The sequence below is a fragment of the Camelina sativa genome, chromosome 12 (genome assembly GCF_000633955.1).
Source record: "Camelina sativa cultivar DH55 chromosome 12, Cs, whole genome shotgun sequence".
Taxonomy (NCBI): Eukaryota; Viridiplantae; Streptophyta; class Magnoliopsida; order Brassicales; family Brassicaceae; genus Camelina; species Camelina sativa.
Window position 1 is genome coordinate 1,776,783 of NC_025696.1, and position 15,705 is coordinate 1,792,487.

A 15,705-nucleotide genomic window follows, 5' to 3' on the forward strand; every position below is an offset into this window, starting at 1 on the left:
GTTCAATGCTGACATTTAAATGCGAAATAAAGGATCCCAACTGCAAAATGCTTTTATGATGCTGAACCATACGAATTATTACCATCTGATGCAAGATTCCACACTTGTTATATACTCTCTAAAAGTATAAAACAAAGTGCACAAATATTTGTGTAAAGCAATCAAATTTGTATCACAGAAGCCAAGTTGACAAAAAGAAAATGAAAAAGATGGGAATCAATTCCATAAAACTTGGGACTAAAACAGCTGAAGGGACCTCTAAAGAAATACAAATGATAACTGAAGAATCTGTCACAGATCTTTAAGAACACATGCAAATTCATAGAATGCAACGCTCTCATGTCTAGCAATTTAACACTTTTGGTGCTGAGAAAGTGAGAATCTTATCTAATACTGTAAAATTCACAATACATTTTCTCATAAACTTTTCCCTTCACTACATCGAACACCAACCTAGCACAACGTAATCCTATCATACCAACAGAGAACAGGGTACTATTCAATGCCAATTTCAATTGAGTTCTGAACAAAAACTTCACATAGGATCCCTAGAATTGAATGGTACAGGTTAAGACTTAAAGAAAGCAATCAAACATCAAGCAAGCAAAATTCACAAGAAGAATTAATTAGCCATCTCATCAGAGAAGTTTTCCCCAAAAGTACAAGACAAAGTCCTGACCACAACAAACTTAAAGCATTAGCAAACCCACCTATAAACATAACATTCAAGGTTGCATTTATTTCACATTGTTACTGACTCAATCATGATTATAGCAAATTGAATACTTTGTACTTCCAAATTCAACTACTTCAAACTGCCAAATGGTATAATAGAGAGAGCTTGCTTACGCAGTAGTCTCTTGGCCACCTCCTTGAGTACCAGTACTAACAAAGAATCCAGCAGGCTTACCAGCAAGACTCTGCTCTTTCCACAACGATCCCGTCGAATCAAAAAACGCCTTCATCTGCGCAGCCATACAACCATACCTAGTCGGGAACCCAAACAAAAAACCATCAGCCGCCGCCAATTCCGCCGCCGTGATCTCCGGAATCTCAAAATCCTTAGCCGGCGCCTTCATCTGGTCAACAACCTCCTGAGAAAGCGTCTCGGGAACTCTGTAAAGCGTCGCCTCCACTCCTTCGACTCCGTCCACTCCTTTCTTCATCCTCTTCGCTAAACTCTCTACGTGTCCGTACATCGAGTAGAACACGACGAAGATCTTCAGCGGTGACGAGATCTTAGCAGCAGCGGAAGACGTGGTAATCGCCGTCGCCGGCGTAGTTGTTCCAGCAGTATTCGTGGCCGTCGTTCGATCATCGTCAATTTGGATCGGAGCGTTATTAGTAGCGTCGTTATCATCGATTCCGGGACCATCGCCGGTGGTGGTGGTGAGTGACGACGGCTTCTTCTTCTTGCTCGGAACACAACCGCCTCCTTTCCCCATCGAGAATCTTTCTCCCCAAAATCTCCGTCAACGATAATTCGAATTAATTAAAATTCAAATAAATAAAAACAAATTTACTTAAATTTATTTAATCACGACTCTTAATTTTGTCAAAGATTTAAACAGTTTACATAATCTCACCAGTCACCACGCTCAGGTCTTTTAAAACGGAGCCGTATATATCACGGTCAATGCTGCGTTGATTATTTGGGTTTTATTTGGGTTTAAGACTTAAGTTTATTGGGCTTAAATTATTGGCCCGTTTATGGTTTAATAGGAACCCCAAAAATAGTTTATTCATATTGGGCCTATCAATGGCAACATATTGTTGCTTAATCCTTGTTGTTATTTTAAAACAGTTGTCGAGACTATAATTTTAATGCATAACATTGTAAAATACACTAAAGTTGTGAATGATAGGGTCGGGTGTTTGCTTTTACCATTTAACTGTCTCGAAGGTAAAGTTAAATGAAGTGAGTCATTTTTTCTTTGAAATTTGTGTTGTAAAAGTTTTTGTCGAGTCCGGAACCTAAATTTGATGAAGAGGGAAACATTTCGTTGTGCATGAGTACTTGATATGATGATTGCTTTTTTAGTGGGTAACACGAATGGTGTCTTTTGACTCGTTCGAAAGCGTACTAGTTTAAATCTCTAACGTAGTCAAATTAACCTATTATCCTTCCTACCTACGATGTAGGGAAAAGGAGTTGCATGGAAATTATCAATCATAATGTTACAATTCGAAGAAAAGAAAGCATATACTGTTGAAAATAGTTAATAGTTAACCGCAAAGTCAAATTTCAACGATTGGTTTTAAGTAATTGAAATTTTAAACTATACTAATAGAATGTTAAAGAAGATGTAATTAAAAACGTTGAATCGAACATGTTAAAGATTTGGTATTTATGATGGTTAGTTAGAGCTAATATAACATATCTGATTGGTTGGTCTTATATCTACCGATAAATTTATGTATAAATTACTTCGATTGATTAAAAAGTTTATCAATTAACTAATCTCATGCTTCTATGTTGTGCCAGGTACTACTTTGGACCACCATGAAAATAATACAAGATCGCGTTTAAAGCTACAAGAACCAAAATAGAAAGCATATTGTAAATTTTTAGAGCGATAAATTGAAGACTAATTAAAGAGAATTTTCCTATTAAAAATTGTGTTAAAAACTCACACCCCACGAATCTAGGACCAAAGAGCAATCTAGAAAAGCCTCCTCTTTTAGCTGTCATCGGGGACGCATGTTTATTTTAATAGCAGTGCCACGTATCCAAATCCTATTTATGGAAATTTGTAATCTTAATTTAATGAGCTAATGACAAGATTTGTGTAGTAGTTGCTAACCATGTGCTTAAAGCTCTAATCGTGTTTTGGGATGTAGTAGGAACCAGAGAGACAGGTTGGACCTCGAAAGTGGCAAAGGAATTAACAAAGAGAGACAACATATTGTACTCCTGTTTTATATTTATAGAAAGTATATCTAGTTTTTTACTCCACGTGAGAGTTTTCTGGACCGTCCACGTTGTGTTTTTGCCATTGAATGTTTTAATCGTAAAGATTGTGGTGGTGATTAGTGTCTTAATCGAGTAATTGAGAATCTTTAATTGTTATTTTAAACAACGAAAGATTTAGGCTTAGCTGTTTGGAGATTTTCATACTTATTAATCCACTACAGAAGGATCCATGGAATTCTATTGGATTTTTAAACTAACGAATTCCAACAATTAACATATACTGTAATAAATATAACTATAATTATAGTTTTGTCAAAAATAATTCTACTGGAGTTTTAATCCAGATAACATAACTTACTTCTAAACAGCCGTCCCAACAAAAAAAAAAAAATACCTCTTAACTATTAAAATTTGTGAAAAAAAAATGTTGGCTCATAAGTTTTTCTTTTAATTTATTTATTTATTCACTAGCAGACTAGCTAGTTCGTAGATGTGCATGGCCTTTTGGCTTTGACGGTGATGGCGACCCGCGCGAGACGGAGAGGCTTGTGTCCCAGTTATCTTTTTTCATTAACACATTTTGAGTTTTGACCCAAAAAGGAAAAGAGAAAAACATTTTGAGTATGCTTTAATTATTAAAAGCTTTTAGGGTCCATAGCTTATGAAGTGAAAGGATTATTTACGGGTGTCGCAACAATCCATTTTATTGGTAAAACGTGGATTAGGTCAATTCTTTTAAGTTACCAATGCTTATTATCATTGATAGAAACACACAACCAATAAGACGTAAAAGAGCAAGTCTCAGTCTTTCTATTTGCTAATACAATTCTCTTCATTGCATCATGCATGCATAGCATTATTTTTTCGTAGGTAGCTTCTTCACAAAAAGAACTCTAACGCTTACAAGTTACAATCTATATACTATTTTAAACAAGTTTGTAATACTAGGGAGATAAGTTCATTAATGAACCATATACTCCAATAAGACGCATTCTCATCATTATGGTAAAGACGCACTAATCATGATTGCAAACGATAAAAACAAACACGATGCTCCTGTCATTATCACCATGAAACTATTACTTTTTTTTTTTTTGGCTATCAAAATAGCGTAGTCAAGACATGTGACCTTTTCGGTCTTTTTCACATATCGAAAGTGTTATGCAATCATGGAAGTAACAAATACGTTCTTGCGGGCTAGTCCGGTTTTAGAGTTAATTTACGATAGAACTCGATTGTGTGTTTAGAGGAGCCGGTTCAAGAACTGATATACTAGATCTAATACTGAATTTACTCAAACATTTGTTAGCGGGATTAGGGATATATATAAATATGTATATGTATGTCTCGCCTTATATTAAAGAAGTCTACATCTTAGATTTAATGCTCAAATTAAGGCGCAATTCAAGGAATATATTTAATGAAAAAGATTGGTCTCTAGAAATAGTTTTTCCGCAAAGAATTTACTTTTAAAAACAAAATGTTGGCATAGACACAACCAATCATTGGCGGAGAAGAAAAAACTAAGTTATCGTGTGTATATATTTTTAAAAAGGGCACCAACTCCCGGAGAAATTGTTTATTAAGATAAGACTTTCCAATTAAAGTAACGTATTGGATGAGAGAGCACACATATTTGTGTTAAATACTACTACTACATAACGCGGGGGGTGCCTATGGCTCTAGGACCCTAAATGGCAATACATGCATGATGCATGTGATTCTACCAATTAATGTATGTGCACATAACATAATATATCAATTTCTTTCCGTGGGTCTAAGATTTTGTATCCTTATATAGTAAATGCGTGTCGCATATCTCATGGTTTTTGTAAGATAATTGTAGTGTGGTTTGTCTAATTATTTCAACTTAAAAGATTGGCTGATGCTGAAGGAACTAATAGTAGTACTTTTACTTTTAGACATATACGCTCTGCAAAATAATAGTAATTGGTAATCTGTTTTCTGTTGAAAATTATGGGTTTTGTTAACGGTCAGAAGAAAACTATCATGTAATGTTTTAATAATATGGTATGGAAATTCAACTATACGACTACCTCAAATAATGTGAACAACGACGATTATTATTACTAACGGAAAACAGACAAAGAATTAATCTACTAAAACAGTAAATCAACAGTGACCATATACATTGGCTTTAAGTTGAAACTAATATATATACATATTTTGTTAATTTTGCGACCATATAAATCTATCTCTCTATGATGTCAAAATATATATATATATATATATATATATATATATCTTAATCAGACGAACCGTGAGAAATATATCTCCTATCTAAATATATATACAACATTACATGGTACTGGAAAAAAAAACAATTTAATTACTTGTATTATAATATGAATATATGAGATTTATTTGTCTCCGTAGAGAAAACAAAGTACAAAACAATTTACATGGTCTTTACTTATATATGATGAGAAGTCTCGCTGTTTTTAATCCAAATCTTATTGTATCGCACCTCTATGTGCAGCCCTTCCAAGCTTCAAAAGTTAAACAACCAAAATTCAAAGTAATGCGGATCTCAATATTTTCTCAAACTCGAGAATAATAGTAATGTACCCTAAACCCGTCCGTGTATACATTGGGAATTAGGTCGAGGTTAATTATGCTTAACAGTAATTAAAATTTAGGAGTAATAAGAAATTGTATATACTGGTTACTATTACTAATATATATAGAGGTTTCCAATGGCTTAGGGATTAAGAAAATGTCCGGAAATAGAGAAATGCGAATTGGTCAAGAAGCAAAAAAAAAAAAAACAAAGAGGGTCCAAAAACAAAGTGTGGCTACTGAACTTGCCACGTATCGGGATTGAAATTGCCCGGTTTAGGAAACAAGTTGAAACTCACATGGTCCACTGTTTCGCCTCGTTTCCTAATTAGGAAATCTTTAAAGACATACACGTAACAATTCCTTTCTTTAAATTCCCCAAATTCACAGTTCAATCCATTGATTTGGTAAAGATTCAATGAAAACGTGATTTTTGTTTGTGACGCTAACTATTTTCGATTTTTGAGCAAAAAAGCCAAAGAGTTCTTTGCGGATAAGTTTTTCCCTCTTTGGGATATATATGTGAAAAATATCTCCCTAGGCCTGTCTTGTTTATTATCTCTTCTTAAAAAAAAAAAATAGCAGAGTATTGATTTATGTATTTTTTTAAGATAAATTTAATTTTATAGAGTTGAGAATTGTGTTAAACTAGTTGTTGAATTCCTACCTTATATATTAACAAGAAAAAATATTATGGTTTTAAGCTAAAATTACTCGACAAAGAAAAAGAAAAAAAACCAATATATATTTTGGCTGATGACGGCAAAGACGACGGTTTGTTTATGGGAGAACGAAAAATTTCTAATTGGTCTGAAGAAAAAAGTCAGGTTCTATGAACTGAACTAGCTGGAGGAGACACGTTGACGAATATGAGAGGTGGTCTGTTTTTACTGACTCGTAGAATTCCGTCACGTGGCAAACCCATGTTCTTCCCTTGTTGTCACCTTTTTTACTTCTCTTTGGCGTGCTTGTCTTTTTCACCTCCAGCTTTCAAATAAAAATTCGTTAATTTGAGTTCCGCATAAATTTGTTATACGTCAAAAGTGTACTACTATACTATCTATATAGGATACTTAATTTGGTCTTTTAAATAAATACTTCATGAAGTAATTACTTTACTAGCTTGATTGATAATTTACGTGATTTGACAATGTGTGAAACGACGAATAACGAATCTAGTTTATAGATTCGTGTATAAAGTTTAATCTTTACATAATATTTATTTACTGATAACTGCTAATCTTAGACCACCAGCTTAATTTTTAATTTACCAGAACACTTATGCTGTTATGCACAGTCATACACATCAATTAACTTAACGGTCCACAATCTCTCTAACTAAAAACACAGGTTATCAGTATATTAAGTATTAACTATACGGTCAATAAGCCTATTACCTCACTCGATTATCTTTTGAACTATATATGGCTGGCTCTGGCTGGTGCTGAATAAACTCTTTCCCGCACCGGCGATGGCTCGTCTCTTTTCACCACAACAAGGGGAGCTACGTGTTTTTGAATGCATGCATGACGGCCGAACGATCCTTACAATCTCTAGGCAAGAGACAATATGAGACAATCCTAGCCAACTGATCTTGAAGCCTTAATTCTCTACGTGGACTAAATATGATAAGTGGTCCATAAACAAGCACGGATTTTTTTGTTGGCCGTTAACAAAGTATCAGTTGGCTATTTATCGTCTGTATACTAAATAATCGTTTGCAAAATCATCGTCAAGTTTAGCTACGATATCTAAACAGCTTCGATACATATTAATACAAGTATCAAAATTATTTATGCCCTAATATACTCATGAGGTGTGTCATGTGTGATCCAGTATATCATAGTAGCACTGAATCATACATAAGTTCCAAAAATAGGGTATCATCACATGCCAGACTTTTTGGGATGGTACTTTCCATATCAATATTTTTTGGTTTCAATAGGCTGGACATCTGGATTTTTTTTCTTCTAACAAAATTGTTTTTTAAAGCACTTTCTTCAACAGTACCAAAAAAAAAAGTGTATTGGAGAGGTAATTGGAGGAGATAGATGGATAGAGATGTAAGGGTGGGATTGGAAGAACATGTGAAGTAGTAGAGACATGGCAGTGTTTTTAAAGCAGACACAAACACTTACGAGAAAGAAAGAGGGAGACAAAAGGCTTTGGCTTCCATTGTCTACTTCTCTATGTTCCTTTTAAAATAACTTTTAAAGTATTTGTATAAACTTTAAAACATTAGAAAACGTACGTTTGGTTGTGTTGTTATTCGCCACGTTTCGTTGTTGTATTCCGTTCATATGACTCCCATCATGTTCCTTTGTCCCCTCTCCTTTTCTCTCTTTACATCGTCTCATCATCATTAAAAAAGAAGACAACTTTTAGAAATTAATTAAAAACGTGATACATTAAATTCAATAACGAATTCAAATCCCCAATTCAACTTATGAATGCGAACCTAGTAACCATCTAGAATCTAGATGTCCAGATTTGTGATACCTCTAGACTAATTGGGATGAAGAGTGGAATTTGTATTTGTATTGTTATTCATGCATGCTATCGTTTTATTAATTATTGTGTTTTAATCTTACCAAATAACCAGTTCAGAAATGTGGACGCGTTAGTGCAGTTTTAAACCATTAAACATCAGTAATTCACTTTTGTGTAGTATTTTATAAGATTTGAAGGTTTTACGATTTGATTTTAATTTACGTGTAAAATTAGAGTTCATTGTAGATCCTAATTACGTTTTAGCTTCATTACTCATGATTTAACTTTATCAAAAACTTTAACTATATAAGTATAAAGTTTATGTTTTCATTATAAGATTGATCGCTGTTAGGTATTAGGCTAAGCACAAGAAATCAATAAATTTGTCAATTGGAAACAAATATATATATATATATATATATATATATATATATTAGATGATAATTAGTCCATAACTCTCTTAATTCCAATATATACCTTTTAACTAAATAAAGTTTATTAACCTTTAGAAGCAAACACTATTTTTTAAGACAGATACACACACACAAAAAGAAGACAAATATCTTTACCGAATTTAGGGGGTTCATTGGTCCAATATATTTAAGGAGAGTCCACATCTACAAGTAATTATCATCATGAACATGATCTTAATTAATCCCATTTTAGGATAATTAACTACAGTTAATTAATGATATGCTTCGAAGTCGAAGCTTAAGGTGTCTACAAGTCTACACTTCCACCAAGTCTTCAACCACTTTAAGTTCTATCTTCTTTATACTTTATCTTTTGATCCCCAAGAATATCCTCTCTGGCACCAAGAGCAAGTAATGTAGTCACTTATTTGCTCATTTGGCTCCTCTTTTGATTTGGTTAGTTACGTTTCGAAATAGAATATACTTCATTAGACCATACGATATGTTTTTATTCTTGGACGTTGATATATACTGTCCATATCTATGCAGATATATATCACACAATACTGTAGTTGTTCAACAATAATAATAATAATAAAAGATGAATTCTAAAGTTATGCCGTTTATCACAAAAAATATATATGTCGATATAATAGTCATTTTCTTCTGCATTTATTCTTTATTTTGTTGTTTATTTAGTTCGGTTGTGTAAATCTTATCAATTGGAATCTTAGTTCTATAATGAATTATGGCTAATTCTTACAGCCATAGTTTTCTAGCGAATAGAACGAATAGAAGGAAGACACCACTTGTATTTAATTACCTAAATAAACAAAATCATTTATCTCTTTATCCACAAGTTAAAGAATAAATAGAAAGAAAAGAGTCGAAAGTAGTATTGAAGGGGCTTGATTGGGTCGTGAAGGACATTGAGACCGGTGAATGTCCTTTCCACTGGACAGCACAGTTTCATTTACGAAATAGTCCCTTATTGGTCTTCCCTCTACGAATTTTATACTACATTACTACTATATAGTTTTCTAAAGACTCATAAATATTATTAACTACAAATAGATGAATTCGTAATTCGTATCATTTCCCCCTTTAAGTATATGAAATTTACTTTGGTGTCTTCACGTGCCGAAGCTGTCGAGTTTTCATGCTCCGATCAATGACGTGTAACTAAATACGTCTATGTTTAGTGTTGTTTAGTATTACGCATGGGCCGCAATGTTACCAATAAATCTTTTTATCATTATCTTTTGTCAAGTACCTAAAAAAGAAAGTCTAATCTATATATAACTAGTAATTCGATATATCATACTTAAACATAATTAGACATAACAAAATAATTGATGATGTGGTAAGCTTTTGAACAAGATTTATGTTTTTAATTGAGAATGACAACAAAATTTAACCAATGGACAATTGGACATAGTAAATGTCAATTATAAACTGTCAAGGTCGTCGTCGTTAACAAAGTGAAACAATATTAAAGCTGGTGACAAATGAATATTATTTTCACTTTTTAATTTCATTGTCCTTTTACCAATTTTTCCCAAGTCATAACGAGGTATAGGAGTGTAATCACGACCAGTGGTAGTTCCGTAATTATAAACGAACAAGAAGCCCACATCAGGAAAATGACATTTCATTTCTTGACACCTACACTCCTTATAAAATCATAGGTCTTCCTCTTCCCCAACACAACTTCTCACAATTCATAAAAAGTGAGACAAATTAAGACAGAGAGATCCAAGAACATGAACCACACGGTGGATGATCAAAACATGGCCTTTATCTCTCAGCTGTACCCTGATGTCTACACTCAGTTAGTACCACAACCAGGTTTGTCCTTTTTTTTTAATATCGTAATTAGTCTGATAATTTTTCCGAAGATTTTTATTTTCCAAAAAAAAAAGTTCTCGACCAACACGCATAAACCTAAAAATACTGATATCATCTACGTGCATGTGAAGTGTGAACACACATCAAGAAATTAAAAGTAAAAAAATTCAAAAATCCATATTTATTAATCTGCTTTTACTTCTTTGGTCGGCAGGAGATGTGAAGCCACCGAAGCGGAGGAGGAAGAAGAGCAAAGGAGCGTTGGCTTCCGGAGATGGAAGTAACTGTTTGTTTAGGAAGAGAAAGCTAACCGATGAACAAGTGAACATGTTGGAGATGAGTTTTGGTGATGAGCACAAACTTGAGTCGGAGAGGAAAGACAGACTTGCCGCGGAGCTAGGGCTTGACCCTCGTCAAGTTGCCGTTTGGTTTCAGAACCGTCGCGCTCGGTGGAAGAACAAAAGACTCGAGGAAGAGTACAATAAACTCAAGAACTCACATGACAACGTCGTTGTCGACAAGTGCCGACTCGAGTCTGAGGTATTTTTCCTTTTTCCTCTTTTATCTTTTTTTTTTTGTTCGTTTCTCATTTAATTCTTATTTATAATTAATAATAAAAATAAGTTTTTAGTTTCTTCATGATCGATTTGATCCATGCTTAAGATAATGATACAACTTTTTTCAATCCGAATTTCATTTATACATAGAAAATAAAAGAAAATGCTATTTTCTCCCGAATTTTGTTCTATTTTCTTTTTACCTTTTTCCTACACTAAATTGCATTATAGAAAATAAAAAGAATATGTAATTTAGTTTATAAATTCTTTTGGAATATATTGTCTTTTTGCATAAATGAACGTGAGCTCAAGGCTCGAAGGAATTAAAAATCAATAAATGAGACAGAAAGTTAAGTTGAGAACTTTAAAAAAAAGTGACATCAAACAGTAGATTGCCACCTTATTACACAACATAATACACTTTTATATGTGTTCCGTACAATGTTTATCTTTTCTTAATACTGACTTAAGTCTTTGTCAATGGGCTGAATTGTAGAGTAGGCCCACTGACTGTAACCAGTAACCACCCATCTAATTGAAGTGTTAATCAGTGCCTGTATTGGTGATTGATTAGTTAATTAATAATTAATTTTACATTTTTTTCCCCTCAGGTTATTCAGCTAAAAGAACAACTCTACGACGCAGAACGTGAAATCCAAAGATTAGCAGAAAGAGCAGAAGGAGGATCAAGCCACAGTCCAATTTCGTCTTCGGTTTCCGTAGAAGCTAATGAAACGCCATTTTTCGGAGACTACAAAGTCGGAGACGATGAGGATGACTATGACAACTTGTTTTATCCGGTGCCTGAAAACAGTTACATCGATGGAGCAGAATGGATGAGTCTATACATATGAAATTACTAGCTTATTAATGTAATATTCACTATTTAGTTATATCAAAGCTAGTATCGTGAATTAGGGAAGCATATTTTTAAGTAAATTTGATAGATTATATAACTCTTGAATTTCGAATGTACAAATATATTAACGATGTAATTTGGCTATCTTTATGTAAGCAAGAATTGCTTAAGTAGTTAATTATTAGTAACTTCGTTGAAAAAAGCTTATTCTATTAGTTATTTTATTTTAATTTTAAATATAGAATGTTTAATATATGAAAAAGATGGAACAAAAAGACATGTTGGAGCTGATGGGTTCAATTTTATTTTTTTGTTCAAAAAGACTAAATATGCATGGTAATTACGACCGTAGAATCTATATATGTAGCCTAGTTGAGTAATTATGTCTTCAAATAAATAATTTTCATTAACCAAAAAGAAGTGCGGCCCTAGCAAAGCCTTATCGGCTCAAATATGTGCTGCAAGATTCGCAAATTCTTTACTTTATAAATTGTAGAAGACAAAGGACTAGATGACATGCACACATGAAGATAAGATAAGCNTTGAAACTTTTTTTTTTTTTTTTTTTTTTATCTCGATGGATAAGAGTTTTCCCGATTAGAACAAAAGCAGAGTTCGGATAACGTATAACTAATTTTGGTAAAACATTCTGAGTCAAGTTTTAATAGACCAATTGACAACTAATGGGTAAAGAAAGCTTTTATTATGGTTAGAGTACAGTCATATTTGCTCTATGGTTATAAATTCAGCATGATTATTATAGTGATCTGGATCGCATAATATAAAGTGAGATTTTCTTATATTGGTCATAAAAATTTTGTAAATATTAAACGATTGAAATGATCACATTTTAATCATGCATTTCTAAATATGTTAAGACTTAGACACATATCGTTTTCTAATCGATGCAAAGGTGTCTTTGGACATGATGATCAGAGGTTCTTTGATCCATACATCTTTGTCACACTCAATGTAAAATTTACAAGATGCATTTTCTGAAAATCAAAGTTTTATTTTATTTTTAGTTTGGTACATGACATGATTAGAGAGGATCGACTTAGATTAAGTTGTTTTGGATTTTGATTAGCGTTAATATGATATAGACATGTACTAAATCATCCTAATTATACAATCATAGACCTGAAAACATTATGGTCTCATAAAGTAAAGAAACAGCGGACCCACGAAGAAGTTGTTTGGCCAATACGTAGATGTAGTTTGGGAAAATAGAAAGTGAAGTGTAAAGCAAACGTAATGCCGTGGCTCTTTCTAAAATGGGATCGTTCTGAAGTACTAGTAACCACTTTCAACACATTCACTGTATCTAATGCGTTGTATTATTAGTATAGATTGTTGAGTCGTCGTCATGTAATGAGTTAAGAAAAGTCTGTGACCTTTTTTCATTGATATGGTGATCCATCACATTCACATCAATTACGTAATGGAAATGCTAATGCTCTACCAAAGATGCTATCTTTATCTAAAAAAAAAATTCTAAACGGGTCTAAATAAACAACATCAAAATAAATGGGCAGAGTCTACATTTTAGGGGCTTCTAAAACGATACCCAATGGGCTTTAGAAGCCAACCAAATTCGCTTAGCAGAATCTAAGGGCCCGTCTCAAATATTAGGTTTTTTTTTTTCCTTCTATAATTTTGACGTCATGCTGATTAATTTTTTTTAACTAGAAGGTAAAATCCATTATCTGTTAAATATGATTTATCTTTTAAATTCTTTAAAGGAATTGACTAATAAAAAAACTTTATTTTAAAATTAAAAACTTGAGAGAAGCTTTTGAGTTGGTTAGTATTTGTTGTATCAAACAAAAAAGTTTGACAACTAATATTTGTTAATAATATTGATCATCTACTAGTAATTATTTAGTACTACTATATAATTAGATTTGCTAATGAATGATGATAATTAAAATGAAATTACCTTTTATTGATTAATAATAGAGAAATAAATGAGTAGATGAGTCACACCAAAACAGTAGCTACCGTGTCAAAACCTTATCCAGTAACACGTGTACAGCTGGACCTCTCATTGTCGCACGTGTCAGATCATCAAACCCTAAAAATTAAAAATCAAACAAAAAAAAAACTTTCCTCTTTCTTCGTATTCTTCTCCTCCTATCGGACTTTGACACACCAGATCGGAGATTTCTCAATCCCTCTCTCTCTGTTTTTTTTTTTAATTTTGTTTCCCCTAATCTTCTTCTTCAATCAACAACAACAAAAAAAACTCTCCGACAGATTCAATGAAGCACTAAGTAAAGAAGAAAAAGAGAAGAAGAACCCAAAGAGAAATTTTAGTATATCTTCTTTCTTCTTCTTTGCCCGGGGTAGAGTTTTTTTTTTTGTCTGATCTGTCGGAGAGAAGAGAGACTGACGACGTGTCTTCATCCTTTTTGTCTCTTATATATAAAATCAAAAAAAATCCTAGCTGGACTTCCACATCACTACAACGGTACTACCTCAATTAGACGAAGAAGCTGCTGCTGGTCTGTTTTCTTTTTTCCTTTCTATGCATAAACACCCTTTGCATGTAACATATGTACTTTGGCTATGCTGATTTGGATTGAATTGTTTGATCAATTATGCCAAATTTGAGGTTGTTTCGTGTTTTGTTGGTTAAGGTTCTTGAGAGAATTCGTTTAGAGGTTTTGGTTTCTGAAGCGTGAGTTGTGTGTCTCTGTGTGTGTGATTAGCCTATGCATGATTCTACTAAGGTTAGATGTGTTATTAGATGTGAGACTTTTAGATTGCTATTAATGAAAGCAAAAGAACAGGGCCCTTTACTCTTGTTCTGTTGTTTTACAAGTCATTTGATTGCTATCGTTTTGGAAGCACAAAAGATTTATCCTTTTTTTGAGTTTTGGATTTAATCTTCGTGTGATGTTTTATGATGATTATGCTTCTGTCAAGATTCTTTGTTTTGACAGATTCTTGTTTTTTTGTGTATAGTCTGAGTATCACAAGTAGTAGTAAGCTCATAAAGCTATGGGAACGAGTGAAGAGAAGATGCCGTTTAAGCCTTCCAAACCAACATCTTCTGCTCAGGTTTCTCTTCTCCTTCTCTTTCGTTTTATTATTGGAAACAATTTCATGGATTGTGGATTCCGAAACTATATTGTGTTTGATGTATCTACCTCTTGTTTGCAGGAAGTTCCTCCCACACCGTATCCAGACTGGTCAAATTCAATGCAGGTTCGTGTCACATGCACTACTTTTGTTTTTATAGTATAGTGTCTTCTTTCTCGAGAAACATCCAGACTTCAGAACATAACTTTTTATGTTTCATTTCTTTAGGCTTATTATGGCGGGGGAGGTACTCCAAATCCTTTTTTCCCATCCCCAGTTGGATCTCCTAGTCCTCACCCCTACATGTGGGGTGCTCAAGTAAGTTTTCAATGTATTGTTATTGATGTGATTCTATGATAAATCAATCTGTATCTTTCTGTAAGACCACTAAATGAGTTTTTCTGTTGTTTTTTACTTTCAGCACCATATGATGCCACCTTATGGGACTCCTGTTCCGTATCCAGCAATGTATCCTCCGGGGGCTGTCTATGCTCATCCTAGCATGCCCATGGTAATTTCCCATGCCATTAAGCTATCGTTTAAAGCTTTTTTGCTCTGTTACATGGCATGCATAGATAAATGAGAAAGTAAAAAACTTGCTCGACATCCTTCTGTTGTAGCCTCCTAATTCTGGTCCAACAAACAAGGAGACTGTGAAGGACCAAGCTTCTGGCAAGAAGTCAAAGGGGAACTCGAAGAAAAAGGGTGAAGGAGGTGACAAAGCGCTCTCTGGTTCAGGGAACGATGGTGTCTCTCATAGGTGATTTTAATTACACTCTATTCAACGTGTTACTTGTTCAGTTTGATTGCAGTGATATATGCAGATCATGAGGGAGCTTTTATGTAATTATGATATTTTCTTTCCGTTGTGCAGTGATGAAAGTGTCTCAGCGGGTTCATCTGATGATAATGATGAGAATGCCAATCAACAGGTACTGTTATATCTTTGAAGTGTTCTCT

The 15,705-nt window shown here is 33.5% G+C and overlaps 3 protein-coding genes across 5 annotated transcripts in view; 2 read left to right on the top strand and 1 right to left on the bottom strand.

Moving 5' to 3' along the window:
* The window catches only part of LOC104729504 (probable NAD(P)H dehydrogenase (quinone) FQR1-like 2), a 7,511-nt gene extending 5,924 nt beyond the window's left edge, over positions 1-1,587 (bottom strand). Inside the window, exon 1 of the mRNA XM_010448445.1 lies at positions 1,131-1,587. Coding sequence (XP_010446747.1) covers positions 1,131-1,445 — 315 coding nt within the window. The 5' untranslated portion in view covers positions 1,446-1,587. The remainder of the gene's footprint in view (positions 1-1,130) is intronic.
* LOC104729505 (homeobox-leucine zipper protein ATHB-40) lies at positions 10,122-11,839 on the top strand. The gene is made up of 3 exons (XM_010448446.1): positions 10,122-10,245; positions 10,460-10,785; positions 11,414-11,839. The coding sequence occupies exons 1-3, from the start codon at positions 10,161-10,163 to the stop codon at positions 11,654-11,656; spliced, it is 654 nt and encodes a 217-aa protein (XP_010446748.1). The 5' UTR covers positions 10,122-10,160; the 3' UTR covers positions 11,657-11,839.
* Positions 13,763-15,705, top strand: part of LOC104729509 (G-box-binding factor 1-like) — a 4,261-nt gene continuing 2,318 nt past the window's right edge. Inside the window, exons 1-7 of one of the 3 annotated variants that reach the window (XM_010448451.2) lie at positions 13,764-14,165; positions 14,629-14,724; positions 14,827-14,871; positions 14,974-15,063; positions 15,167-15,256; positions 15,366-15,505; positions 15,620-15,677. In XM_010448451.2, coding sequence (XP_010446753.1) covers positions 14,665-14,724; positions 14,827-14,871; positions 14,974-15,063; positions 15,167-15,256; positions 15,366-15,505; positions 15,620-15,677 — 483 coding nt within the window. In that variant the 5' untranslated portion in view covers positions 13,764-14,165; positions 14,629-14,664. Of the gene's footprint in view, positions 14,166-14,302; positions 14,394-14,628; positions 14,725-14,826; positions 14,872-14,973; positions 15,064-15,166; positions 15,257-15,365; positions 15,506-15,619; positions 15,678-15,705 lie in introns of those variants that run through there. The other 2 variants (XM_010448453.2, XM_010448452.2) reach the window with 2 other exon arrangements.

Coding starts and splice junctions, on each gene's coding strand:
- LOC104729505 (XM_010448446.1), top strand. CDS start 10,161: ATGAACCACACGGTGGATGATCAAAACATGGCCTTTATCTCTCAGCTG. Junction 10,246..10,459: donor TCAGTTAGTACCACAACCAG/GTTTGTCCTTTT, acceptor TTTGGTCGGCAG/GAGATGTGAAGCCACCGAAG. Junction 10,786..11,413: donor AGTGCCGACTCGAGTCTGAG/GTATTTTTCCTT, acceptor TTTTCCCCTCAG/GTTATTCAGCTAAAAGAACA.